The sequence below is a fragment of the Heloderma suspectum genome, chromosome 7 (genome assembly GCF_057233095.1).
Source record: "Heloderma suspectum isolate Gila_16-S chromosome 7, 16-S_ref, whole genome shotgun sequence".
Classification (NCBI taxonomy): domain Eukaryota; kingdom Metazoa; phylum Chordata; class Lepidosauria; order Squamata; family Helodermatidae; genus Heloderma; species Heloderma suspectum.
Window position 1 is genome coordinate 84,602,951 of NC_139464.1, and position 27,107 is coordinate 84,630,057.

General features: G+C 41.1%; 1 protein-coding gene across 2 annotated transcripts in view; it reads left to right on the forward strand.

Moving 5' to 3' along the window:
- MET (MET proto-oncogene, receptor tyrosine kinase) overlaps positions 1 to 27,107 on the forward strand; it is a 133,676-nt gene that overhangs the window by 79,117 nt on the left and 27,452 nt on the right. For both annotated transcript variants that reach the window (XM_084810812.1, XM_084810814.1), the window contains exons 6-11: positions 7,295 to 7,455; positions 9,413 to 9,515; positions 9,651 to 9,787; positions 13,758 to 13,919; positions 15,649 to 15,748; positions 24,204 to 24,419. In XM_084810812.1, the coding sequence (XP_084666938.1) occupies positions 7,295 to 7,455; positions 9,413 to 9,515; positions 9,651 to 9,787; positions 13,758 to 13,919; positions 15,649 to 15,748; positions 24,204 to 24,419 (879 nt within the window). The remainder of the gene's footprint in view (positions 1 to 7,294; positions 7,456 to 9,412; positions 9,516 to 9,650; positions 9,788 to 13,757; positions 13,920 to 15,648; positions 15,749 to 24,203; positions 24,420 to 27,107) is intronic.

The window sequence follows — 27,107 nt, forward strand, 5'->3', positions numbered from 1 at the left end:
GTTCTGAGCACCACACTTGAAGAAGGATGCAGACAAACTGGAGAGGGTTCAGAGGAGGGCAACAAAGATGATCAGGGGACTGGAAACAAAGCTCTGTGAAGAGAGACTGAAAGAACTGGGCATGTTTAGCCTTGAGAAGAGAAGACTGAGGGGAGATATGATAGCGCTGTTCAAGTACTTGAAAGGTTGTCACAGAGAGGAAGGCCAGGATCTCTTCTCGATCATCCCAGAGTGCAGGACATGGAATAATCGGCTCAAGTGACAGGAAGCCAGATTCCGGCTGAACCTCAGGAAAAACGTCCTGACTGTTAGATCAATACGACAATGGAACCAATTACCTAGGGAGGTAGTGGGCTCTTCCACACTGGAGGCATTCAAGACGAGGCTGGACAGCCATCTGTCAGGGATGCTCTGACTTGGATTCCTGCACTGAGCAGGGAGTTGGACTCGATGGCCTTGTAGGCCCCTTCCAACCCTACTATTCTATGATTCTATGACAGCAATAAGTGTGTACAGTCCTAGGAAAACTCTCATGTCCTCGTTGGAGGGACACTTGCCAGAAGACAAGCAGCAACTTGCCAGTTCAGTGTGGTGCAAGGGCTGGAGGGAGCCAGAGAAAATAGTTGCAGGGGGCCAGATGTAGTTCATGGGCTGCCAACTGGCTGTCCCTGCTGTAAACTTCCTTTTCACTAATTAAGCTCCCCCCCCCCCAATTATTTGGAAACTGCATGCTTTCACACTGTGGAATACCATGCAAGATGAAACTGAGGGCCAAAGTAAACATGACATTGGGAAATCCATGATTCGGTCTCCTTTGTCTGGTTTTTGTCTTGAAGGTAAAAGCATCTGTGGCATCCTCCAAATCAAGTTGGGGCTGTAGCATTATGTGTGTGTTAGCTCCCCCTGTGCCCCATCCATTTTTTCCAGTTGGAATCCCACCCCTCACAAAGCTATTTTCCCCCAAAGGGGAAAAATACGTCATTCTAGAAGAAGGCCTTTGTCAGGGTTCACCTGAACAAGAATCCCAGGAAACTGGCAAACGGCAGATAGAGTGCTTTTCCAGGCTTTGTCCTGAGATTTGCTTCCAAGACAAAACTGAGAAAGTGTTGGTAAAGGTACCAAGATAAAACTTACCTTGTTATGGTTTTCATTCCTGTGAACTAATTCCTATGGCCAAAGTCATAAATATGGGAATAAGTCAGGTATAAATATGCTGAATGGGTCTCAAACTTTTGGCATACCAGTTTTAGACTTGCAAGCAGGCACACACCCAAATGTTTTTCACTTAGAAATCTCACCATGGAGTGAGTTCATTCTTAATAAAAACATTTATATAAAGTGACTTTCTTCCCTATATTGTAAGGCTATTTTTAAAAAGAAACTGTTAAAAAAAAAAGCATGTAAAAGCCAGTTCTTTCGCTAAATGTAGAGCTTTACCTCATGGGAGCTCTATAACAGAGCTGTCAATACTGGAGACATGGTTGAGTCGAATGTATTTTTTTTAAAAAATCTCCCTCTTTCCTTTGTTGTTGCCCAGTAACTCAAGAGAGAGCCTGCAGATATGCCCTTGGGAAAGGGGACAACTAGAAGCGGCATCCAGCTAGAAAAAGTTCATAAATATAAAAAGCGAACAAGAATAAAATTACATAAATGAATAAAGATCCTAGTAGCCTATTGCTGTTTTCATTTAGCTATGGTCATTGGAAGATTTGTACAGGCTGCCTCTGCATTTAACCAAATCATTTTGCATTAAGTGTGACATAATTATGAAGGTCTAGTTCTACAGAATTGCCATGGCACTTCCATTTCCACAAAGACATGCACCAGCCACTTAGACTACAATGTATTTGTCTCTGCTGCAAACCTGATGAAGAAAATAAATCTGTGTTATGCTTGGAACTGATGAAACTATTGTAAGCTATATTAAAGTAAAAGAGGAAAAGCACATGGTGACAGGACATAACAGAATAATGGTAAATATATCTACAGTAATGGATTATAACTCAGTTGTGAATTCAGGAATGATTAGTGAACAGTCCTTTCACTGTCATGTACTCTAAAGTTATGTACAGATACACAGCATGGAGATCTATCTCCTCTGAAAGGGAGCTTTTGCTTTCACTTTAAGCAAGTGCTCACATCTTAAATGGGGGTAGAAGGCAGGCCCTAAATAACTTTTAAATTATGAAGTCTGATTCATAGTTACATTAGGCCTCTTATGTAGTTCATGTAGTGTAAAAGGGCCTTAGAGTGAATGTAAATCATATTTAAAACTACATTAAAGCCCTTTGCCCCTAGCAGGGCAACGGTAAGAGGCCTTAGTGTGGCTGAGATGTCATCCTGTGATGAGTCTGCGAGGTTAGCATGAGGTTGTTCAAAGCCATCCTGCATAGATTGTTTGTGACAGAACAAAAGCACATTAAAGCTGAAATAACTTTGAAATTTTGTTTTGGACAAGGCACTAACCTCACCTCAGCCAATTTTTGTTGTTGTGACTATGGCAGTTCTTGAAATCAAAACCACTGAGTACTGTTCTTGTGCTTACGGATAAAGATATTTTGTGAAAAGTTAGTAAAAGGCAAAAAATATTTCTCAGAGTGCAGTTGGATTGATTTAAAGCCAGAGTTCATTTGTTGAATATATATATTTTTTAAACGCAATGAATATTATTCTCTGGCAGAGATAAATGGTGAAATATCCTAATAGCTTGCACCACAGCATGTGCGAGTTTGTGAAACTTGTTTCTGAGAGGAAGAAATATAATGCAGCTGAGTACCTAAATCTTTATGGTTGCTAGCTGCTAAGGCAGATTTCATGCTTTGCTGGACCATGACGGTTGGCATTACTACTAAAAATAAAAAAGATTATTCATCTTTGGCCTAATGCTTTAAACCCATGCACATTAAATCTTGCAGAGAACCATGGGTTTGGCTTCTTCTTCTCCTTTTTTGCTGTTACTATCAAATGGAAGATAACCCGCTTTATGTGGCGTTTGCAATAGAATCTGAAAATCTGTTAATATATTAAAGGTTTTCAGAGAAATGGTGTGATTTAAAATATTCTAAAATGATACCCTGATGCTGAAGTCAAACATAAATAGTAGTTGCAAAGGTCTGAGACAGTACTGCTCTCTTTTGCCTTTAGGGTACATTCCTATGCATGTTTAGACAGAAAAAGTCCTACAATTCCCAGCATTCCCAGCCAGCATGTCTGGCTGTGGAACGCTGGGAGTTGTAGGACTTTTTACTGGCTAAACATGTATAGGATTGCCTCCTTCATGTTGTAAGAAAAGTTTCCATCATTCTGTATTTGTGTTAGTGCCCAGAGACATGACAACCTTAGCAATGGCTGCAATGGTTTTATCTCCAAACTTTTTTTTTCAAAAAAAAAAAAGGAGAAAAAGATCCAACCCATCAAAACAACTAGCATCTCTTCTTACATATAGAAATGCACAATTATTGAAGACAATTTGGACTAAAACTAATTTTCCCTAGAAACTCTAATGTAATGCCTATGTATTTGGCATTCAGCAGCTATGCTTGTTTGGCCCGAGAACTCTGTTGAAATGCCTTGCAGTGATTGCTTATGCCAGTGGGGGAAAAAGATGTGATTCTTTGTTGAGAAGACATACAGTCCAAAAGTGGTCTGAGAAACTTGGATGAATGGCACCCGAGAGAAAACCTAGTAATAGAACCACAACAAAATGTTTTAGTTGTGGAATTCAGGTCGGTTTAAAAATTGGAACACACACAAAGAAAATTCTCTCTGTGAGGTTGGTGGGAGGGTGTTACCTGGTTTTTGTTGACTGTAACATTATTAGTCAGTTTCAAGCTTTTAAAAATTCATTATTATGTATCTGTATAGCAGAGTCCCTTGTTCAGTTCGGGAGCACCTCTGTTACCAGGGTATTAAGTGAACAACCACCTATTTTACCCCCTTCTCCTTCCCAGATAGTAAAGGGCTTCCCAAAACACTTGTGAGGGACATTTTTTTAATCATGTGGGGAGTCCTGACCTCATGAAATAAACTTGTCAGTCATTTATACGTATAACACTGCTAAAAAAAAAAAAAAAATCATATGTTTGACACCACTAATGGTTCAAGGCTTGTTGCAATCTGGTCCAGAGAGAGATGTGGTGGAACTCTCAGTAGCATGTTATGACAAGTGTACAAGACACTTTATGTTCAAAGTCACTCTCATCCATTTCAACTTAGGCTTCACAGTTAATGTGGTTCCATTAGTGAAGATGTCCAGAGTGCCATCTGGTCCGATTTTATTGGACGACTTTCAGTAGCTGAGGACTGAGGATGTGAACAAAGTGATTGGTCAAGTCTGGCCAACCACCTGTTTGCTTAACTCTTGCCCTTCCTGGCTTACTACATCTAATAGGGAGGGGATGTCCCAACTGGGTCCAAGAGAGGTAGTAAATTCAACTCTCAAATTTAGAGAGGGGATGGTATCATAATTCAACTGCTCCTGACAAAAATCTAACCTGGACTTGGAAGATACAAACAACTATTGGCCTGTTGCTAACTTCCCTTTCCTGAGCAAGGTGCTCAAGTGGGTGCTTGCCAGTCAACTCCAAGCACACTTGGATGAAACTAATTTTCTAGATCCATTTCAATGGAGGCTTGGGTCTGTTTTGGAAAGGAAACTGCCTTGCTCACACTGGGATGACAGCTGTCAAGAGAGGGACAAGGGGAGTGCAATGTCATTGATTCTCTTGCATTTCTCAATGGCTTTCTGTCCCATCAACTATGGAATCTTTCTGGATAGGCTGTCTGAGTTGGAGGTATTGTTTTTACCACTCCTACTTGCGTGGTCAATTCAAGAAGGTGATGCTGGGGGGACATGATAATGAACTGGTTGAAGGCTAATATGTTGAGACTCAATCCAGACAAGACAATGGTACTATTGGTGGGTGTTTCATCTGCCTTGTTGAGGGTGCTCAATATCTTCTACAGGAGTTTGCACTCCTCTTAGGGATCAGATCTGCAGTCTCAGAGTTCTCTTGGATCCAGCACTGTTACTAGAAACATGATTGACTTACTTCGTGAGGGGTACTTGCTTAGGCTGGTGTACTAACTGACGCCCTATCATGACAAAGATAGTCTTGCCAGAGTTATCCACACCGTGGTAACATTTTTGATTGGATTACTGCAGTGCATGTATGTGGTGCTTTCTCTGAAAATGGTCCAGTAACTTCATTTGGCCCAAAATAGGGAGGCAAGATTGTTAACTGGCTGAACAGTATGATCATATTACACCTAGTCCTTTGTTATCTGTAATAGTTTCCAGGCTGTGTGGGTCCTAATGCAAAGTGCTGGGCCTAACCTCTAAATCCTTTAATAGCTTGAGGCTGTGTTATCTTGGGGATTACCTCTACCCACATTTACCTACCCAGACCTTACATTTGTCTTCAGAACAAAGTGTGGTGGATAACTACTTGGGAGAGGGGCCTTTTAAGTGGTAGCGCCATGATTATGGCTTTTTTGCACCAGGTGAAAACTTTTTTAAAAATAAAATTCTGTAGAAACTGTGAAACATTTATTGGCTGCAAGTTGAATTGTTTTATCCTCTGTTGCTGGTTTTATGCTGTATCTAGAAATAGTGGTTTAAATTTTGTGTGCATTTGTTTTATTTTATTGTAAGTTGCCCAGATACCTTTTGCTGTTGGGTGGCCTATAAATACCATAAAGGAATAAATAAGTCAAAAAGCTAGGTAGCTTACATGAAATCAATGTACTTCAAGAGTGGCCCGTGGATTCATAACTCTACCCTTCACTTTGTTTGGAATCCATGTGTCACACTTGATTTAGTATTGCTAGCATGCACACATGCACGCATAACACCCTATCTACCTGTTATTTAGTGTAAAGATCTCTCCGCAGTATCTGGCACAGCATATCTAGGGTCCCCTGCCAATGGCCAGCTCAGCCAGCTACCTATACATGTGCCATTCATTGATGTAGAGTATGCATTGTTCAGTATTCAGTCTTGTGTGAAGTATTAAAAAACAGCCATATGGGAGAAAATTCCTATTTGCAGCACTTGCATAATGTAAGACATTTAGGAAATGTAACCGCATGCACAAAGATGACTCTGAAGGAGATTCCAAATGGGCTCCATTAAGCTTTGGATTAGATTTTTCATCCCCTTTTCCCCAGGAGCAATTATTTCACTATTATATGGTTTAATTTGTGCAGTGTGTTTAGAATACCTACTTTTCCCACAGCATTTCATTTCTTAAATCCTTCTAGTATTAAGCTAAGTAGATGAAGTTTAAAAGAAATGTGCCAGTTTTATTGGATGTTCAAAGAGAACAGTAACCTGAGCATTTTACTAGAAATGTTCTTTTCAGAGGCAGCATGAAAAAGCAGAGTTCATGATGAAAGGCCCAATTGTGTTGCTTATTAAGAATAAAATAACTGTTACTATAAAAGATTACACTAAAGACACTTTAGTAGGTTCCATCACAAGCCCAAGTTAAGTCTTTTGTTCTCTGGCCAGGGTGTGAATGTTTGCAAAATTAGATGGCATTGTTAAAAGTCTGTGTAAGCCCTAAAGCATTGTCAGATTTTTATTGACAGTGTCATGCCGAATACCCTTCTCTGAAATTTGTACAACTTCTATAGTATTCATACATTTTTCCCACCATTGTTACATTTACAACACAATTTACAATATACAGAAAGCTGTTGGGGGCAGGGGGAAGAACATTTCCTTTCTAGATTGTCACTATGTAGCTGCAAGGTAGTTTATTTTTAACTTGAAATTTAGAAGTAACCAAATGATAGCAACTCTGCCAAAGCATTGTAGAAGCCATATTAAATTTGTGGCTCCCAAGGCAACATTTGATTTAGATGTCTTTGAAGCTATCATCACTGTGAATTCCTGCCTTTTTATCAGGTTGGTGAAATAAGTTACATCGTCAGTTGATATTCTTTTATTCAGTATCAAGCTTCTAATAAAATAAGTACATTGTATTCTTCTGCATACCACAAGAAAGACATAAAAGACAAGCTAAAGGGGTATTAAAAAAACTATTACAATGCAGAGCTTGTTCAGTGCCCCTAAACATAATAATTCAGAGCTTTCTAGCAGTGGCTGGATTATTTATTGCTACTGTCTGAGGAGGCTCATACTGTGATGAATGAAAGGTGAAGAACAATTAAGATAAAGGGTAGGGTACTCTCCAGCAGAAGAAATTATTTTCTGCCATTATTGTTTTCCTTTAAAACCTTCAAAGCCGATCAGAAATCCTAAGTGTGTTACCTTTTTCTTTCTTTTTAGATACTTCCAACCAGTGTAGTTTTTGATGGTGCAACAAGACTGACATTGTGCGGGTGGGACTTCGGATTCAGCAAAAATAGCAAGTTCAGTTTAAAAAAAATGTCAGTTCTTATTGGGGGACAGCGATGCACTCTGGATGTCAAGGCCAGTGATAGAAACAAGTAAGATACTAATGCTCTCTTTCTAAGCAGTCTTGTGATGCATGTAGGCAATGGAACCCTCAACAAACAACCTGACTCTATCATTCTTTGGATGCCTATCACTAAGGTTTGAGATCATACATTTACACTGGCTTAATTATATTTTAATGTACTGTTGGCTTTTTGTATTTTTTTTAAATTGTGAAGTTTTATGATAATATTATACTGTATTTTCATACTTGCATTTTGTTCACTGCCTTGGGTGGACTTGGTCCAGAAAGGTGGCATATAAATATTTAAATAAATAAAATCAAGTAGATTAAAAATCCTGTCCAGTTTTGGTGGATGGTGAACTGCCTGTACCAGTGGAAGATGGTCCAGCCCCAAACTTACAGTTCTTGCTCTGTCAACAGTCTTCAGTAGCATTGACCATGAAGTGCCTATTCCACATGAGTGAGGCCTTGGGATCTGGATCAAAACATCCAGTTTTCACACTCCCAACCAGGTGTGCCTTCCTCTAGTATGCCCTGCACTTAAGGCAAAAAGCCAACTGTGTTGGCTGTACATCCTTTGCTGTCCCTGCACCAACTAGGGATGTGTGGATTGTGTGAAATCTGCTCTGCCTGTGTTTTGCAGATTGTCAGGCGCCTTTTGTTCCATCATCCTGTCACAGGCGGATTCAGTTGTTTTTCATTTTGCCGAAAAATATGCAAATAATTCCGTTAGAGGGTTCGCAACAATTTACATAATTTACCTCATTATGTAACATTTAGCGTTTTGTCTCCCATTCAACTTTCCCCTGTGTATATTTACCAGCCTCAGCAGAAATGTGCATATTTTCCTACGAATAAATATGCATACATTTTGGGAAAGTAAAAAAAAAAAAAAAGATCCGGAAGTTCACAAACTCAGCATAGCCTGAGGAGGCAGCCCGCAGCAGGTTCCGCAGGTCAGATTCATAGAAATCCAAACTCATTTTAGTCTATGTCGAATTTCTCCATCATCCCTAGCACCAACCCCTATCATTAATTTGGAGTAATGGAAACACCCAGCATGTCCAGACTGTGGAGGTGGGAAATGCTGGAAGAGCATACAGAGTCCACAGAATCAGCACCACCTGGATGTGCCTTTTCTGTTGGGAAGGGATGTCTTTGCAACAGCACCAGCTCATTGTCACAGAACATGATAATATTAAACTGGCAATTAGAAACATTACTGTGGCACTAAGCTGGCACAAATATATTTGGTTCATGTGCTGAAGTAATTTTGTTTGGTTCCTGTTAGTTCTTTCAGTTGGTTTCTGTCAGTGCTTTAGGTCACAGAAGGTGGTTATTACCCACTGCTCTGGAATTCAGGTCTTAAATATTTGCACCATAACACTCTTGCAAAATGTGGAAAGCATAATGGTTTGCGGTGATATGCTGGCGTGGCAGTAAGGACAATGTCAATGAAGCATTTGCTTTTCTGTGACTGGCTCATAAAAGCCTCATAGCATCAGGCCTTTAAGTGCATTTCTGATAAAGCTATCCTAACATGTTCTCTTCATTTTGTGATGCTCCTGGAAGATCCAAGGTGGTAGATGTTTTTCTTAACCACTGTAATCTCTCTTATGAACGAACACTTGAAAGAGTGAAGTTTTGCTGCTCTTCCAGTGTTTGGTTACAAATAAGAGACGTTTACAAAGAAACTGGAATTTGTCTGTGTGCATACACACACACGCGCGCATGTGTATTGCAGTCAAGGTATTTCAACCAATTATTGGCAAAGCATCTCTAGCTTCAAGGTTTTGTCGCACTATCTACGCTTGCTGATTTAAAAAAGAAGAAGAATGAAATCAGTATTCTGCACCAAAAAAGCTGTCAGTTGGCTGATATTCTTGTTTGTTTCTTTAGGCTTAATTTTATTAAGCTAGTGCAATTCTGTTTTAGGTATAACATAATTAGAACTAATACCTCTAATATCTTTGTCTCTGTTGAAGATTGGAGTGCACACTTGGGGCTGTAAAGAATGCAAGCTTTAATGTTTCAAGCACTGTTTCAAATGGACAAGCTAATTCTTCCTTCAATACATTCTCTTATGTGGTAAGTATTGAAAGGTTAAAGTTTCAGTTTTGATTAGATTTTATGATTATACAAATGTAATTATACATTTTCTTATTCTTTTTCATTTGACTCTGGGCATGAAATGTAACAAGCCAGATTATTTTTACTGTGCAGGATCCCATAATAAGGAGTATCTCTCCCAACTATGGTCCAAGATCTGGTGGAACATTGCTGACATTAACTGGGGAATACCTAAGCAGTGGGAATTCTCAAGAGATTTATGTTGGTACAAAGCAATGCAACTTAACCAGGTACAATGTGAAAAATAGTGTTTAAACTCTTCTTCTGTATTTTAAAATCAGTTTTCTCAAGCCAGATCTTAAAGAGTGTCTGTAACTCAAGTAGTTTTCAAACAATACATAGCTGCCATACAAAACTACTTATGTTATTACTAGATTTTTAAAGTCATTTCAAAATAATGAAAAATGAGATTCTACATTTGAATAAATTAAATTATTTTTACTATCATCAATAAAAGAATTACAGTGGACTTCAAAGTTACTCCATTTCTGACTTTCTTTTTTTTTTTACTTGTTTGTCTTTATTTAGACAACGTTCACACAACATGCTAACCCACATTCAGTGTCTGGGTTCGGGCAATTGCAAGGGTAAAAGAAGCCATCGTAGCTTCTCCACATGTGCATGTGTGCCCGTCATTTGCATAATTACCTGCGCTGCCGTGCACATTGGCAAGTCGTCCAAACTTGGCGCATGGCAGGGAAGGGGTAGCTTCGTACCCACCCTACGACCCACGACTTGTAGTAGTGGTTGTAGGCTGAGTACAAAGGTACCTCCGCTGCGTTGCACACTGGGTTCAGATGACATACCAACACGTGCTGCAGTGTGGGTAATTATGCAAATGATGAGCACGTGTGCAGCGGCAGTAGGAGAAGCTATGATGGCTTCTTTCACCCCTGCAATCATCTGAAAACCCGCAGAGGTTGAGGGGCTGTTCACACAACATGCTAACTCACACTCAGCGGTTGAGTGTGGGTTGTTTTGAACCATGGGTTATTTGTTGAACTGTAGGATAACGTGTTGTCCGAATACAGCCAGGGTGGCTTACTAACCATGCAGTGTGGCTTATTTTTCTCCAACTAGCCACCTTTAGAATTCATGGTTTGTTGTTGGGTTGTTCAGAGAGGTTAACAAGCGACACCACATAGTTAACAAACAAGCCACCCTGCGGAAAATGCTGCATTCAGACAACACGCTAACCCACAGTTCAACAAAACCACCCATGGTTCAAAACAACCCACACTCAATCACTGACTATGGGTCAATGTGTTTTGTGAACAGCCCCTCAGGCTGACTGGTCCATAGACTTGTATAGGAATTTAAAAGTTCTTTCATGCCAAAAATGCGGGGGGGGGGCTCCAACTGCCCCCCAAGGATCCTTGGGACAACAGAGTCCTTGGTGAGGGGTTGGATTTTGCTCTCCTCCAGCCGATTTTTGGCATGGGGTGCTTTCCCATAAGGATCACTTAAGCTACTTTAATTTTGACAGCTTTCAAAATGCAAGTGGCTTTAGCGATCATTCCCCTGAAGTGGGAACATCTACTATGAAAGCATCTACTTTCATGGGAAGGAGTGCGGGGGGGAGTGTTGTGCAAAGTGGGGGACCACCCCAAAGATGTAGTCCACCCATAAAAGCATGGGAATCCCTCAGTGGGTATTTCTAATCCCTTTTTCCCGCCACTGAGCATTCTGACTCACCTGAGGAATTCCCATGCTTTTATGGGTGCACTAGCTCCTTAAGGAGGTTCCCCATTTGGCATCCCGCTCCCCCCTGCCCCTGGCCGTTCCTTCCCATAAAAGTAGATACGTGTCCCCACTTCACCCTAAAGACCATTCTCTCTGCTTTGGCTTTGACAGCTGCCAAATTGAAGTGGCTTGAGGGATCTTTACAGGGTAGGGGTGCTGGGAACTCGATTTTCCTTGCCTGTACCCCTGTGTGTTTGCCAAGTGCAACCTACAGGGGGGCAGGAGTGGCGATCTGGTATCCTTCGGTTTCCCACTGTTGTGCATGTGCGCGGTGGCGGAAAACGGGGCGGGGGAGGAATTGTGCACATTCCCCAGGCACAGGGAAGTGTGAAAAAATTTTCCTGGTCCCATTTTTGCATACAAATGGGGCCAAGAAAAAAAAATTAAGGGCTCTGACCACAGCCAAGATCGCGATCAGAGCCAGGAAGGGAATGTCAGCAGAGGTGAAGGGGTGGTGGTGACATCCCCTCCAAGGTGCCATTTGGGCATCGTTGGAGGAGATGTCACTGGCGAGGGGGAAAGGGCGTGAGCAGCAGCTTGGCCGCAGTCATGGCCCCGCTTAGCGAGGGCAGCAGGGGTTTCTGCCACTCTTGCCAAATGGCTCGCTCCTGATGCCCTTTAGTCATAATGGGTTGGCAAGTCTGGGTTCACACAACATGCCAGTCCATCATGGGTAAAACACCTCCTATTGCAGGGTGTTGGTTATCAGGGTGGGTTGTTTGGGAAAAACAACTCACCCTGATAAGAACGGCCCAGATTCACATGACACACTAATCCATTGTGGGCAGTCACCATGATGAGTTAGCATGTTGTGCAAGCCCAGTCACTGGAGGTGTTCAGATGGTCACGTGGGGAAAAGTAGCCATCATGGCTTCTCCCTCTACCCCGTGCATGTCCGTAATTTGCATAATTCCTCACAATGAAGCGTGGGTTGGTGTGTCGTCCGAACCCGGCGCAGCAAGATGTCTTGGTACCCACCCTACAACCCCTGCTGCAAGTCATGAGTTGGAGGATGGGTACAAAGGCAGCCGAGCTGCGCCATGCGCCAGGTTTGGACGACACAAACCTGCACTGCAGCACAGGTAATCATGCAAATTACAGTCACAAGCTTGGAATGCATAGGGGGAGAAGCCATGATAGCCTTTTTTTCCCCCATGATGGTCCAAACCTGGACACTGAGTGTGGGTTAGTGTGTTGTGTGAACCCAGCTATAGATTTATAATTCTTTGCCAAAAAGCTATCTATCTACAATGACCATAAAACATACCAATTGCTTAGGTACTAGGTACTTCATTGAGTACTGGCCTAGTGGAATCCCATGTCTTAAGATCTTTACTATTATAACCCTGATTTTTTTTGGCCAGAGGGCATTCCCACCATAACTGATAGAAATGTCCAGTCTTGTCTTCTTTTTTTGCATTTTCAGTAGGTTGGCAGAGCTAAATACCACCTAGACAGTGACTGGATTCGGATGATCGCAGCAAGGAAAACAACCATTGTGGTTGCTCCCCACTCATGCTGCGCATGCATCCGCTATCTGCATTATTCCCTATGCTGCAGAGTGGGTTGGTGTGCCATTTGAGTCCGGGGTGTGGTGTGGGGTGGGGGGCAGCTTTGTACCCAACCTAAAACTTACAATGGGCAATAGAGATTGTATGGTGAGTACAAAGCACACACACACACACCTGGCTGCACGGTGCACTGGAATCGGATGACACGCCAATCCGCACTGCAGCGCAGGAAGTAATGCAAATGGCAGTTGCACACAGAGCAACCACAATGGTTGATTCCCTCGCTGCAATCGTCAGAATGCAGCCATGGATTTACTGACTGTTATTAATGTACAAGCCAGCTGAAGGTCTTGACAATTACGCTTTGTATATCCAAAAGAGGAGAAGATTAAATTAAATAGTTCTGGGCGGTTTTTCAGCAGAAAGGTAACTAGAAAAGATCTATATATTGCAGAGTCTATAAGAAAGGTCTATATATTGCAGAGACTGCAGTACAGTACATATCTATGCATCCCTCCCCATGGATTTTTTGCTAATGGATACCCAGACATACGTATTGTCAAGAATGATGGGCAGGTTTTGGCCTCACTACAGTCTTGTCTTCAAAGTACAGTTTGTTTTTTGTTTTTTAAAAGTCTTACAGAAGTGAATAATAGCCATGCATTTATATGGAACAAAATAAAGGGGTGCACTTTGGAATACTAGTGGGGAGAATAAACCTACATCCTGTACTTAATGAACCTGCTGTCTGGGGGGAAGGACATGTTTTGCTTCCTATCAATGGTATTCCAGATGGAAAACATTTTTACTTTGTCCCTGGCATTTTTCCCTGTTGAATGGATTTTCCAACCGAGTCAGACACTTTTTTAGAGAATATGCTGTATGTATGTTGTAATAATGACTATAGTAAACATTTGTTCTAATTCTATGGGGTTTTCTTGTGCAGTGTGGCTGATAATACCATAGTGTGTTGCACCCCTCTACAAAGAGAAGCATCAGAGTATCGTGTTAAAATGAAAATTGACTCAGTCTATCGGCCAGCGGGTCATTTTACATACAGAGAAGATCCTGCTGTTTCTAAAATTTACCCAGCCAAATCCTTTCTTAGGTGAGTGAAATTTTCCCATTGATATAGGAATAGTAATGAATGAGAGAAGAACAACACTGCTAACAAAATAATCTACTAAGGGCACAATCCTGTGCATGTTTAGACAGAAAAAAGTCCTACGACTCCCAGCATTCCCCAGTCAGGCAATGCTGGGAGTCATAGGAGTTTTTTCTGTCTAAACACATAGGATTGCTCCTGAAATGAAATCGCATTTTTTTCTAGCAGCCATGGCAAGAGATTCTGTTATGATCTGGAGTACCAATGCCCTCCCCAAAAGCAACAGGGTTTCTACTGTTAATTTAGGAATATTACTGGATTCATGGCTGCTCAAGCATCCTTTTCCCTTTCTCAGTCTCTCTTTCACTTACACACATATATACACTGTCTCTCTGTGTCGCTTTCTCATTTTCTCTCATGGGAGTCATTTTTCCATGATGTGACCCCCACGTACTTGGGAGGGTGTGCGTGTGTGAAGGTGGACTTGTTGCCCCTGAAAAATGACACATGGCAGACAATTACTGTGCTGACATTTGGTGTGCCTGGTTCAGTATTCCACGGATTATGCTGGGTAACACCTGGTTATAGTTAAGAAGAATCATTTCAGGCCAGTCAAGTAGTCTGTCTATCCAGAGTCTTGTCCCTAAGCAGTGGCAAGATCTTAATGTAATCCATTCAGAATACTAATAAAGTACAGACTGAAGAAAGGATCCAGTGGTGTCTGTCTGCTAGTTCTATTGACGTTGCGCTAGTGGAAACCAAAGCTTGTACAACATTTGTAGCGCTCGCTAATGCAACAGGTTTCCCAGGAAACCCATCATGCTAACAAGTGCTTGTGACATTGCACAAGCGTTGGTTTCAGCAAACACAGCATCAGTAGTCCCAGTGGATGGACACTGTTGGATCCTTACCTATATATGGGCTGGTCAGTTTTATAGGAAGAGGCAGCTTTTCCAGGGGTAAAAGCTCTGGCAGGCTGCATATAGGTTTTACATTACTTATTCCTCAGGGCATGCTCAGAAATTATCTCCCCACACACACATGATTATCCCAAGGAAGAAATAGGCAGTAAGCCTCAGGCTTGTTACTTCCTCCTGGGAGAGGTAAATTGTCAAACTGGGTGATCCTGTAGTAACTTGAATCTAGAATATTCTGGGTTGGACTCGATGGTCTTACAGGCCCAACCCTACTATTCTGTTCCCATATCTTTTGAAAATAAATATTCTTTAATCCGGATTAAAAGACACCCCCCCACACACACAGGTATTCAGATAACTGCAGGATCTTCTGGTTCAGTTGTTCACATCTTTTGATGCTGGGGAGGGGACAAGTAAGTGTACAAACTTGAGGTCTGCTCCCAAAGTCTCCCAAGTTTAAAAAGCTATTTGTAGTTTGAAGAAACTAGGGAAAGCTGCAGTACAATAAAGTTCAACAACAAAACCCATAATGTACGTTACTGCTGTTATTAGCTACTAATTACATTGTGTTTTCCTTTATATTTTCCTAAACTTTGGATAATAAAAATAGTTCCATGTTCACACATTTAAAAACATATTAATGTGGGATGTGGGGAAAAACCTCTATTTCTAAAGAAGAAGAAAAAAGAGTGCTGCAATAGTCTTGTTTCCATGTTACTTTCTTTCATAAAGCTATTTTTAACCTGTAGAATCCAAAGAACACATTGATTTTTATGAAAATTAAAATACTAACTGCTTTTTTTACTTTCCATCAGTGGCGGAAGCACCATTACTGCACAGGGGATCAATTTGAATTCAGCATTCTTTCCCAGGATGGTGGTAGAAGTCCGTAAACTAGGCAGAAACTTTACTGTGGTAAGTTTATAGCAGGAGTGTGAACTTTAGGTGCATATACACATGCCTTCAGACAGAACATGGAGCATAACCTTCTGCTTGTTTACTGAAAAGAAGTTTCACTGTGTTCATTGGGGCTTATTCCCAGGTAGATGTGCATATAATTGCAGCTTTGCTGGCTTCCTTTCACCTTTACAAACATGATGGGCAGATGTACTCACCAATAGCACTGCTGTTGATTCTATCATCAGCCTTGCATCTCCACTTCCCCATGCTTCAGGTAGGCAGACTGTCTGCCTTTTTTATTCTTCAAAGTGCATTTATTGATTTATACCAGGGGCGCAGAACTCTTTCAGTCTGAGGGCCAATTCCATTGCGGAAGCTCTCAGATGCTGCATTCCAGTGGTTGGCAGGGCCAAATGCAAAGGGGGAAGGACCAAAATACTAAACATACCAGCATATTTTTGCTTAAAGTTCTTGCCAACAGTAACTATGCTTAGGAGAGGCATTTCAGCTTTTTAGAAAGGGAAAAAAAACCTGCATCATGGCCAGGAAACCAACAAACGGTTGGTGTTTGGGGGAAAGGAGGCATGGCCTTCTAAGGAATCCCAGAAGGCCAGAATTGGTCCTTGGGCCTGTGGTTCTGCACCTATGATTTATACAATCAACAATTAAAGAATTCTATTCTTTAAAATAGAATCAGTGTCTTAAATGCTGCAAAACTGCTCTGGGAGCGTTTGGAAAATCAGTTCTGCAAGGCTCTGCAAAACCAGCTTCTGCTGCAAACTAGCTGAACTGGGTTTCCTCAAACTTGACCATGTAAAAATTAGGTAAATGTGACAAGGATGTAGTCAGGAAGATTCCCAAGTGCAACTTCTCTTTTTAATTATGTAGTCAATCTTATAACTGAAGTGCCTGATCTATGAAAACTGGAAATAATTACATTGGATTATGAAATGTACGTACAAAGGGACACGGAACCTACCAGGGGAATATTATTATTCTTATTATCTAATTCAGTTATAGTAGATGCAAATGTGACCTGAATAAAAAAGCATTTTAAATGTTGAGTAGTTTCAGAGATTAATTTTTATTGTGTATTTCTCTGTGCATCTACTAATTTCTGATAAATTGACAAAATAACCAAAATGAGTTCTTTTGCATCAGGAATGGCAGCAAGAAATAGCATTGGAGATTTGGTTTTCTTAAAGTCTCTGAAAAGGCTTGATGGTATGCTCAGTCAAATTTGAAGGCAGCACAGTGCAAACCTCTATGCCAGCATAATTTCCAAATACCACAAAACATATTAAGACTAGCCAAGCATGATGATGAATCCTCTGTCACGCGGGGTTGCGTTTGGCCTTGTCAGAGAAATGTCCTTTCGTATTCTGGAGAATGTTCGTATTCTGTTCATCACAGAGAACAAGAAACTATCGCAGACAGAAATATTTATGTCCGGATTGGCATAGGTTGAGAACAAAACCATTTTAGGATGAGTCTGAGAAAGAGAATTCAGTGCCCTGAAGACATTTGAGAAATCTGGGGATACAAAGATAATATGGAGCATTCAGCTATGAAATAATGGCATGGATGATGGAATCTGTCCTAAGGATTTACACAGTCATATTTTTGATCAATCCAAGCATACGTTTGTATGAATGGCACTCAGGAAGATTTGCATGTGTATATTTGGCCATGCGTATTTATGAAATAGAAGAAAGAAAAACTCAGTCCTTTGTAATCTGAAAAGTGATACTAGGCCCTCAGCAGTAGATGATGTCTGGGTGGGGAGGAGTGGTATAGTGGGACATTACAACCCATCACTGGTATAAAATCTAAAGTCTGTTTAAAATGGACTGTAGTTGTAAAATATGTTTGGTTTCAGATCAGCATACAGACTCAAACTGCCCTATGATTAAACACAGATGCAAGCTCATCACAATAACACAGGTTGTCAGTATGTGCTAGTTTGGATGTAACAATCCCAGCTTCCTAAACTATGGCTTAGAAAACTGGGAATGAATGTCAGGCCCATGCACCCTCCCCTTCCCCTACCTCCTCTCATGCAGTAACTTCACTACTTCAATCCTGGCATGTTTAAACTAGAGTTCCTTAGAGTCCAAAATTCTGGTTTAGTATCAATTTACTAACCAAGATCTTAAACCATGATGAAACCATTGTTTAAGATCCTGGTTAGTAAACTTACTAACTCAGAAGGAACATTGGTTTAAACAGACCAAGATTGAAGCACCAAAGCTGGCATGTGAGAGGAAGGGCGAGGGAGGAGCACAGATGGGCCTGACACTAGCTCTTGGGTTCCTAAATCATGGTTTAACAAGCCAGGATCATTATGTCTGAAAGGTCCTATGAGTGTGTGTAACATTTTCCTTTTGCATTACCCCTGCTGTCATTTTCTTCACTGTCCCCCATCTCTGGTGAAATATACAAGGGTAGGAAAAAGCCTTCTTAATTTCATATGAGAAATCTTAGCCTAAAAGCTTTGCAGTTGGGTAGATGCATCTGTTTAGGCCAGACACTTTTTTATATCCATCTGTTTTTTCCAAGAGCCTGATATTGATCTCTTAAATCTTCCCATTCTGCACTCTAAAACATGACTGTTTTAGATTCTGTGTCAAAGGCCTTTTATCCTGAGGGCTGTTGTGATGGCCCAGATTCTATAACAAACCACCCTTTTCCCCCTTGCTTTATCTGGGTCAACTGTTAGGTGATGCCCTACACACAGATCTTCTTCTACATTTATCCAGTTGTTGCACAAGTTAAAGAAAAATCAAGTTAAATACTAGAGTTCAAGTTTTATGGGTCATGTTTTCCATTTGTTGTCTCATAGGCCCACAATTAGTGTTGCTTTCATGTTGTAAGTCACATGCATTTTGTGAAGAAGTCTTTCTTTTTCCCTGCAGTCCATTTAAACACTTCAGCAATATTTCACGTTTTTGCAAAAACTTCCACTTGCATTCTTAAAAACACACACCTGAAATACAGTTTAAACATTCAAATTAAATGTATTTAAAGCCAAATGGAACAGGCAGTATCTTAATATAGTCTTCACTAGATTGAATTGGATTTGTTTCTTATAGATTATCAATCCAGTATTTCATGAAAAGCATCACATTTTTCAATTGCTAAAACCAATTTCAAAGTAAAAAATGTCATGTCAAATTATATAACAATAAGGGCACTACAAATGCAATTTCGCTTGACCTTCCCAATCAGTCACATTGCATCACCACTAAAGAGTATTATTAGATTTTTTTTATCATTCTCTGAAAGCATCCTTTTTAGAAACTAGCCTGATAAAGTAAAGAGCTATAGATCCTATTCCAATAGATGCCCACAAACTAGGTTATAAATGCCACTGTTATTAATTTAAAAGACATTGGTACTCTGCAGTAGATAAGATGTGCAATGAATTTATACTAATGAAATCGGTGTAATGATTACTAGGAATCTGTTTTGATGTATACAAATGTTTCTGTGTATAAACATCTACATTCTAGATACCGTAAAAGTATGATATAGGTATGTTTTTAATAAGGTTATTAATGAACAGTGAAAGAATTGCTTGAGGCTGTTGCAACAAACATGGTAGTATTTACATGTTTAGCCTATGTCTTGCTGGTATTATTTAATTCTAGAACACATTGAAATGGGTCTACTCTAAGTATTATTAAGTCTGGATCCAACCCCTTATGAATAGCCCAATTCTGTGCATGTTTACTCAGAATTAAGCCCCACTATCTTCAGTAGGGTTTGCTCCCTATGTTCAGGATTATAGTCACAAGCATTTAAGTACCATTAACTTAAATAGATCTAATTTTCTCTGGACTGTTGCTGATGTCTGCAGGCTGCATGTGTGGCCTTGAGACATGCACACATAACAATGCAAAGGAAATATGCAAGATTATGGAATAGACTGCATTGTGGTTTCCTGGACCAAAATCTGCATCATGAGTGGAGTCCTGGGTGCATATCATTTTGGATTCACACAATAGCTCCTTTAAAATGTACCCAATATAACATATGATATTTTATTTTATATCAATATGTTATCTAATACTTCATAAGGCTTGGTCTACACATTGGCTAGGTTCAAACAACACGATAACCCATACTCAAGTGTTGAGTATGGGTTGAAATGTGGATTGTCATTGAAACATGGGTTGTCGTTGAAACGTGGATTATCGTGTTGTCTGAACCCAGCTGTGCTAACATGGTTTGTCGTTGAAACGTGGGTTATCGTGTTGTCTGAACCCAGCTGTGCTAACAAACATGGTTTGTTAACCATGAACAACCCACAGTTCACAATCCAACAACTAACCATGGGTTCTCTTCATGGGTTGTTCACAGTTAACAGAACATGACTGGTTAGTGTGGCTGGGTTCAGACAACATAATAACCCACATTTCAGCAACAACCTACGGTTCAATGACAATCCACACTCAACCCTTGAGTGAAGGTTATCGTGTTGTCTGAACCCAATCATCCAATGTGAGAAGCTGGTGAAATAAACTGCATCAATTTGGGATCAGTTTTTAAATGTTCAGTTAAAATAATAATAATAATAATAGGAGTTGGAAGGGGCCTTGGAAGGTCAATGTATGATCTGCAATGCAAAATGAAACCACAGCATCCATCCAGTGAAGAAGAGTCCACAGCCTCCAGAGGCAGACTGTCAAATAGCTCATTCCATTAATATTTTTCTCCTAATATTTGGCCAACATCTACTTTCCTGCCATTTTCACCCATTGGTTCTGGTGCTGCTGAGGGCTGAACTAGAACCTTTCTACTGATATGCCAATTCTATGAAAATCATTTGAAAGTGATGTTTCCCACCAATTGTATAAGTGGTGAGACTCTCTATTTTTTCACCTCAATCTGCTCCATGTGTAGAATAGGGATGTACGAAAATCACTTACCTGTTCGCGGATTATGCTGATGGTGGGGGGGGGGAGGCGCTCCATCCCTCCCCCCGGAATCCTGGACAGGGGGGGAGATGCTCCATCGCTCTCCCTGGAATCCTGGACGAGGGGGGAGGCACTCCGTTCCTCCCCCCCCCGGAATCCTCCTTGGCCGGCTGTGCTCTGTGGCGGCTCCGCGGAGCAGCCGGCCAGGCCCAGCCAGGCCAGAGCCATCCGCAGCCGGATTTCCGGCCACGGAGGGCTCTGGGGAAAAACAAAACAAAACCGCGTACGCAAATGGCGGCGGCTGTGGCCGCCGCCATTTGCGTTCCTTATTTTTGACGTCTTAATCTACGTAAATATTTACGTAGACTAAGACGGTGAAAATAAGGGGAACGCAAATAGCGTAGCGGACGTATTATTTACGTAGACTAAGATGGCCCAAAATAAGGAACGCAAATGGCGGCTGCCGTAGCTGTAAATGCCGTAGCTGCCGCCATTTGCGTACGTTTTTTTTTTTTTTTACCCAGATGTTTTGGGCTACGTAAAAACTTACGTAGCCTATCACATCGGTGTAAAAAAACCAAAAACCCTGCAAATGGTGGTAGCCGGTCAGTCGGTCGGTTGGAAGACCAGCCGCCGCCCGGAAGATCCGCCCCAGGTAAGTCTCGTCCCAGGGGGATCCTCGGGGGGGCAGGGGGGAGGCCATTCCGCCACAGATTTCAGGGGGCCGAATGCACTGGCCGAGATCCGTGGCAGAATTCTCTGCCATCCCTAGTGTAGAACCATTCTAGAGCCAACACTAGATTTCTGCATAGATGAGTGGTCCCCATCCCTTTTCCTGAAATAATAGGGAATACAGGGACTGGAAGCCACTTCCAAGTGAAGATGGGCAGGAGAAAGGCTAATAAACCTCCCACACATGCACACACACCAGATTACTGATTTCCCACCCAACACCTACGTTAGCTTTATGGTAATCGCATGCAATGTCTAGTTTAGCCCCCAAGTAGAAAAGAGAGCATTTAAATGTGTTGAAGCTTGCAAAATATATATATATTGCGGAGAAAGATTGGTATTGGGGAAGGAAGTGATCATCTGCTCGTTGTTACAGTTGGTGAGCTGTCCTTCATATTTTGGAAAGTTGTGGTGGATGTTTCCATTGGGATCCATAACACTGTTCAGCAAACATAGGTCCATATTTCTGTGCCCTTCCACCAAGCCTTCCAAGAGGCCTGGGCAAGCTTCAGATAGTTTAACAGGACTGTGTGTCCCAATTATCAGTTGATGCATCATTCTGCTTTTAAAAGGGCCTATTCTGCTTAGCAACATGGCTACTGTCTTACCTATGTCCCCATCGCTTGTTATTCCCAATCACCTGTGTTTCATATGGTAATGTGCTGTTTAGAATCCTTTTTCTCCTGACAGCTAATTTGACGAGGGTCTTTGGGGAGGAGGCCAACCCATCAATAATTTCTGTTGTCGCTGGTTCCTAGCTAGAAGCCACCTGATACTCTTAATTGTCAGTGTTTGAACTCACTCTTCCTCCTCCCCACTTTGCAATGTGAAGATTTTAAGTGGGCATGCTCGGAACTTGCACTATGCTCATTTCAATAGATTGAAACTAGAGCTGTGCTAGTTTGCAAAAGGCAAGAAAACAAGTTTGTGCTACAAGTGGTGAAAATGGCTGGAATCACGTGCAAAGTTGCTTTACGCAAACTGTTCTTATGGAACAGCCTCCACACAGATGTGTTTTGAAGTACCTAAAACACACCAATGTTACCAGAGCCTCTGAGCAGTCTGCCAGCAGCTGATCACATGTGTAAACTGGCCTTTACATTTGTGTAAAAAAGAAATCTGTTGCATAAATTTTATGTGGTTCGTTTTGGACAGAACAATCTGAATTTTCTGGGCAGAGAACATGGGATATAGAATTTCTGACATAGGTTATAAATGGCTTTCTTCAACTACCCAGGCACTGTGCAGAAAGATGGTCTGTCTGTGTATCCCCCGCCCTTTCTTTTAATGTATGATTCAGTAATTCTACAATAATTTAAATAGTACAGTAGAAAAAATATTCCAAACTGCTGCCAGTTTTGAGATCGATGTGCCCCATAGAGTTTTTGGCAGTAGTTGGGAATATTTTTCCCCATTGTCCTAACTAAATTCAATTGCTGGTTTACTTCACTTGTTGTTCCACTTGAATAAAATACCACAGCCCTCTGCTATGTACTATTCGTGCTGTTCTTTCAGATGAAAAAGGATACAACTGGAGCAGAATTTCCCATGGGCATATGAACCAACAACCTCAAATTAATATCAGGGAGATTTTGTGTACCAATGAGTTTAGATAAAGCTGACGGAGGTCAGCTACTTTATTCAGAATTCATGAGAGACAAACTACACTTTCTGGCAGATCCATGGCTGATCTCTTGGCTTTTTTTTTTTCTTTTTAACTTAAATGGGGTGTGTGTGTGTGTGTGACTAACTGTAGGGGTGGCTGCTAATCTGATTAGATGAAGCGGTGAAGGATCTGAAGCCATTTAATCCTTTTCCTCTGCACTGTTTTCCTGATATAAATCACACTCACACAGGCTGCAAACAGCAGCTTGATGTGTTTGTGTGATTTAGGTGGCAAAAAGGGTTAAAACAAGGCAGAATATAAATGTAATAATTTAAAGTAATGCCACTTCACCTGATCTAATTAGCACATCACTACCCTTTCAGCTGTAATTAATAAAAAGGGGTTGATCAATTGGATATCATCTCCCAGCACAGTTTGGGCCTGAGTCAGCCAGAAAGTACATCAGGGGGTTAGATCCAAACTTAGTCATACTTAGGCTAGACCCACTGAACTCAGTGGGTCATGACTAATGTAATTCCCATTGCGTTCAGTGCGCTTCCTCTAGGTATGATTAAGTTTGGATCTAAACCAGAATCTCCCAAGTTGGTGACAGAGAGTGTGACAGAACTAGTGCATCATCTGTGCAATCTAGTTTTGTATGCCTTTTTGCATTTGTACAAATAGGTTAAATGCTCTTTTCCTCATTAGAGGAAACAGAACAGAAAAATACATATGATTTCATTTTAAGTGAGCCAGGCATAGACTGCATTTGGACGTCATGATAAGCCATAGCTTATAGTGATGGAAATGGGCCTAGATGAGCCTCAGGCTGATGTGCTCCGCCCCTCCCTTCTACTTCTCTGGCATTCTCTGGCTGCAAGGAGGCATTCAGAATTTTTTGCTTCTATTTTTTATTAACTGCAGCTTGCCCAAACCTGGCAAAATATAACTGATCTGGTCTGAAACAAACCAATTTCAAACCATGGGTTTTGAAGCAGGCTTGTTTGAACAAACCATGGTTAAGATTGATCACAGCTAATCTATATTGCTGTTATGTTAAAAGAAAACTTCGAACTATAATGGCAACATTTCTTTTAAAGCACAATACAACAAAAGATGAAGTCCACAAGCAACGTTTCATATAGAATATTATAGGTTTGTTTATGATACTTGAATATTCATGTATTTATTTGGTTTCCTTTTCTTATTACAGGCATGTAATCATCAGTCAAATTCTGAGATAATCTGCTGTACAACTCCCTCACTGAATTTTTATAACCTGACACTGCCTTTGGTGACAAAAGTATTTTTTGTTTTTGATGGTGTTACTTCATCTCGTTTTAACTTTGATTATGTGAATGACCCTGACTTTACAATTTCTGAAAAACCAGTGCTAATTTCCAATGGAAAGCAAAATATAGTGATTAAGGTAAGGTGTTATGCAGTTTAAAATTGGGCAAATGTGTGGGGCATGTTTGAATGTTTTGCATATTGCAAGGACTTCTAAGGAATAAAAACCACTATGGGATCCTCGTCAGTGAAACATAATTGGCTGTTGGCAGTGGGAGAGCAATGAACAATGCAGTGACATCATATCATGCTGGTATGACAAGAGGAAAAAAATGAAATGCACAGTGGCAGCATCTTTGTTTCTTGTAATGTCTTGTTCTACCCTTAGCCAGTGGTGCTTACCCTCTAGAAACAGGCAAAGTGAAAGAAAAGGATGCAGCAAAACTTTATGTGGGTTCACAACTTAATTTGAAAGCAATTAATTAGGAGCCCATAGAAGACAGCAGAACTGTGTGACTTCCCAAGAAACACATTTTAAAAAGTTATAGAGTATTTGCACACTCCAGAGTATCGCACATCTGCCTGTGGATGTCTTACATAAGACAGACTTGTAAAACAGCAAGGGATTCAGTTATATTTATACAGGTGCTCATCAAGAGCATGGTTATTGAGTAGAAATGTATCTTGGCATGGGTCCTAGATCAGGTATTCTCATGGTCAAATGTTCTGCCATCAGTTTTAAGAACAAGGGAGTTTTCCTTTAAAAGTGGCAGGTGGCTGAATAGTTTTGCATCCTAGGAGGCAGGCTCTAACAGGACAAGACCCAGAGGCAGAAATGAACAAATTCAGGCAAGGCTGGGCAACTGTATAAAATGAAACTTGTTGGATTTCACGTTTGGTAACCAAAATGCATTCTAGTTTGTGTTTACTTTCTACCTTCCTAAAGTATGCCCAACTTGCCCTTTCAGTTGGCAATTACAATAGACCTAGACAGAAGTGTAGTTGCAGGAGTGAGGGACTTAGTCCTGAATAACTCCCTGTAGCAGGGGTGCCTAAGTTCACCAAGCCCTGGGGAACCCCATCCACTGTTTCCTGCAGCCCACCTAGGCTGCAGGGAAATTACTACTGTTCCACTTGGGGGACAGCAATCCTTCCCAGAGTGGTAGGGTGGAGGAAGAGGCTTTAGCTTCCCTCAGCAATCCCAATGCAGCCAGGATCATAAGAACAAAAGAAGAGCCATGCCGGATCAGACCAAGGGTCCATCTATTCCACAGTTATGTTCACACAGTGGCCAACTAGCTGTCGACCAGGAACCCACAAGCAGGACATGAGTGCAACAGTACCCTCCTGCCTATGTTCCCCACCAATTGGTGTACATAGGCATACTGCCTCTGATACTGGAGGTAGCACATAGCCATCAAGACTAGTAGCCATTGATAACTTTCTCCTCCAGAAATTTATCTAACCCCCTTTTAAAGCCATTGAAACTGGTGGCCATCACTGTTTCCTGATGCTAATAGCAGAAGGAAAACCGCAATCGTGGAAGGACTGCTGCAGGGTGAGAGAGGTTTTAACCTTCCTCCCTCCCTCATCACCGATCCATTCACTTTGGCCTACGTTCATGTGAATAGTTATTCTCTGTGGCTGTTTATATTAGCATTCTTTAATACTACTTCTTTTCACTTATTAAATGGAAGTTGAGGAGTAAATGTTTATGCATATTCTGTTTAAAAAGGAGTACATATCCACAGCGGGGCTGTGAATCCTTTCTGGGTGTCAGTCAGAACCTGCCAGAACTCCGAAGGAGCTATCCAAGGTGCTGAACCCATTCTGGGGCTAGGGTTCAGCACTTTGGATAGCTCTGTTAGAGTTCTGTCTGGTTCTGCCTGAAACCCTGAATGGATGAGCAGCCCCAGTGAAATTGGAGCCACCAGCCTTCACTAGGATTACACTGTAAATTGTAGGTATTTATGTATTATGTAAGCGCTTACACTGCAGTTGGCTGTATGTTTAAGTAATATCACTGAGTAGTTCCCGTTTAAAATGAGAAGTACATCATAGGGTAAACTATGATGACTAATTCAGCTTTCTCCCCCACAAGTTAAACTCTCACTGAAAGGCACTCATAAACTATTGGACAGCTTTTGAGAACTTGTGTTCCTTCAGTCAAAAGGTCACCGTGGGCCAGACTGGCAGCACATACACACAAAAACAGAAACAAGTTTATATGCCTCTTGATCATATTTTGTTGTCCAGTAATTAAGCAAGCCCAGCATGAAATTAAATGACCACTTGGTTCAGTGAACAAACATTTCTTGCCAAACCAAAATTATTTTATCTACTTTCTTAATTAGTTTCAGAAGAAAGAAAGAGCCTTTATCACTTGGTTTTTCAGTAAAAACTAATCTAATGTGGCACATTTCACTGCCAGCAAATGAATATACACAAACCAAAAGATTATTTCAAATTATTGACTCAAAGCCAATAAGGTACTTTATAATAAAAGCTTATACCAAAATAAAGCATATTTATGGACCCACTTTATTTATTCTAAATATTTTTAAGCCGCCTTGTAAGGCGTAGCCCTCACAAGGCGGTTTACAACCAAAAACATAAAACACACGAAGGGCACAATCCTCGCGCGATTCCCATCATCCTCTGAACTCGGAGGCTGACAAGAATCCTATGCAGAGCAGGAGCAGCGCGGAGGCGACCTTTGCCTCTGCACTCCAGCCTGCCTTTCCTGTGGATGGGCAATTTTTCCTGTCTAGCAGCAGTGCCTCGGAGAAGGAGGGAACGAGGCTAGGGTGGCCATAGGAAACAGCAT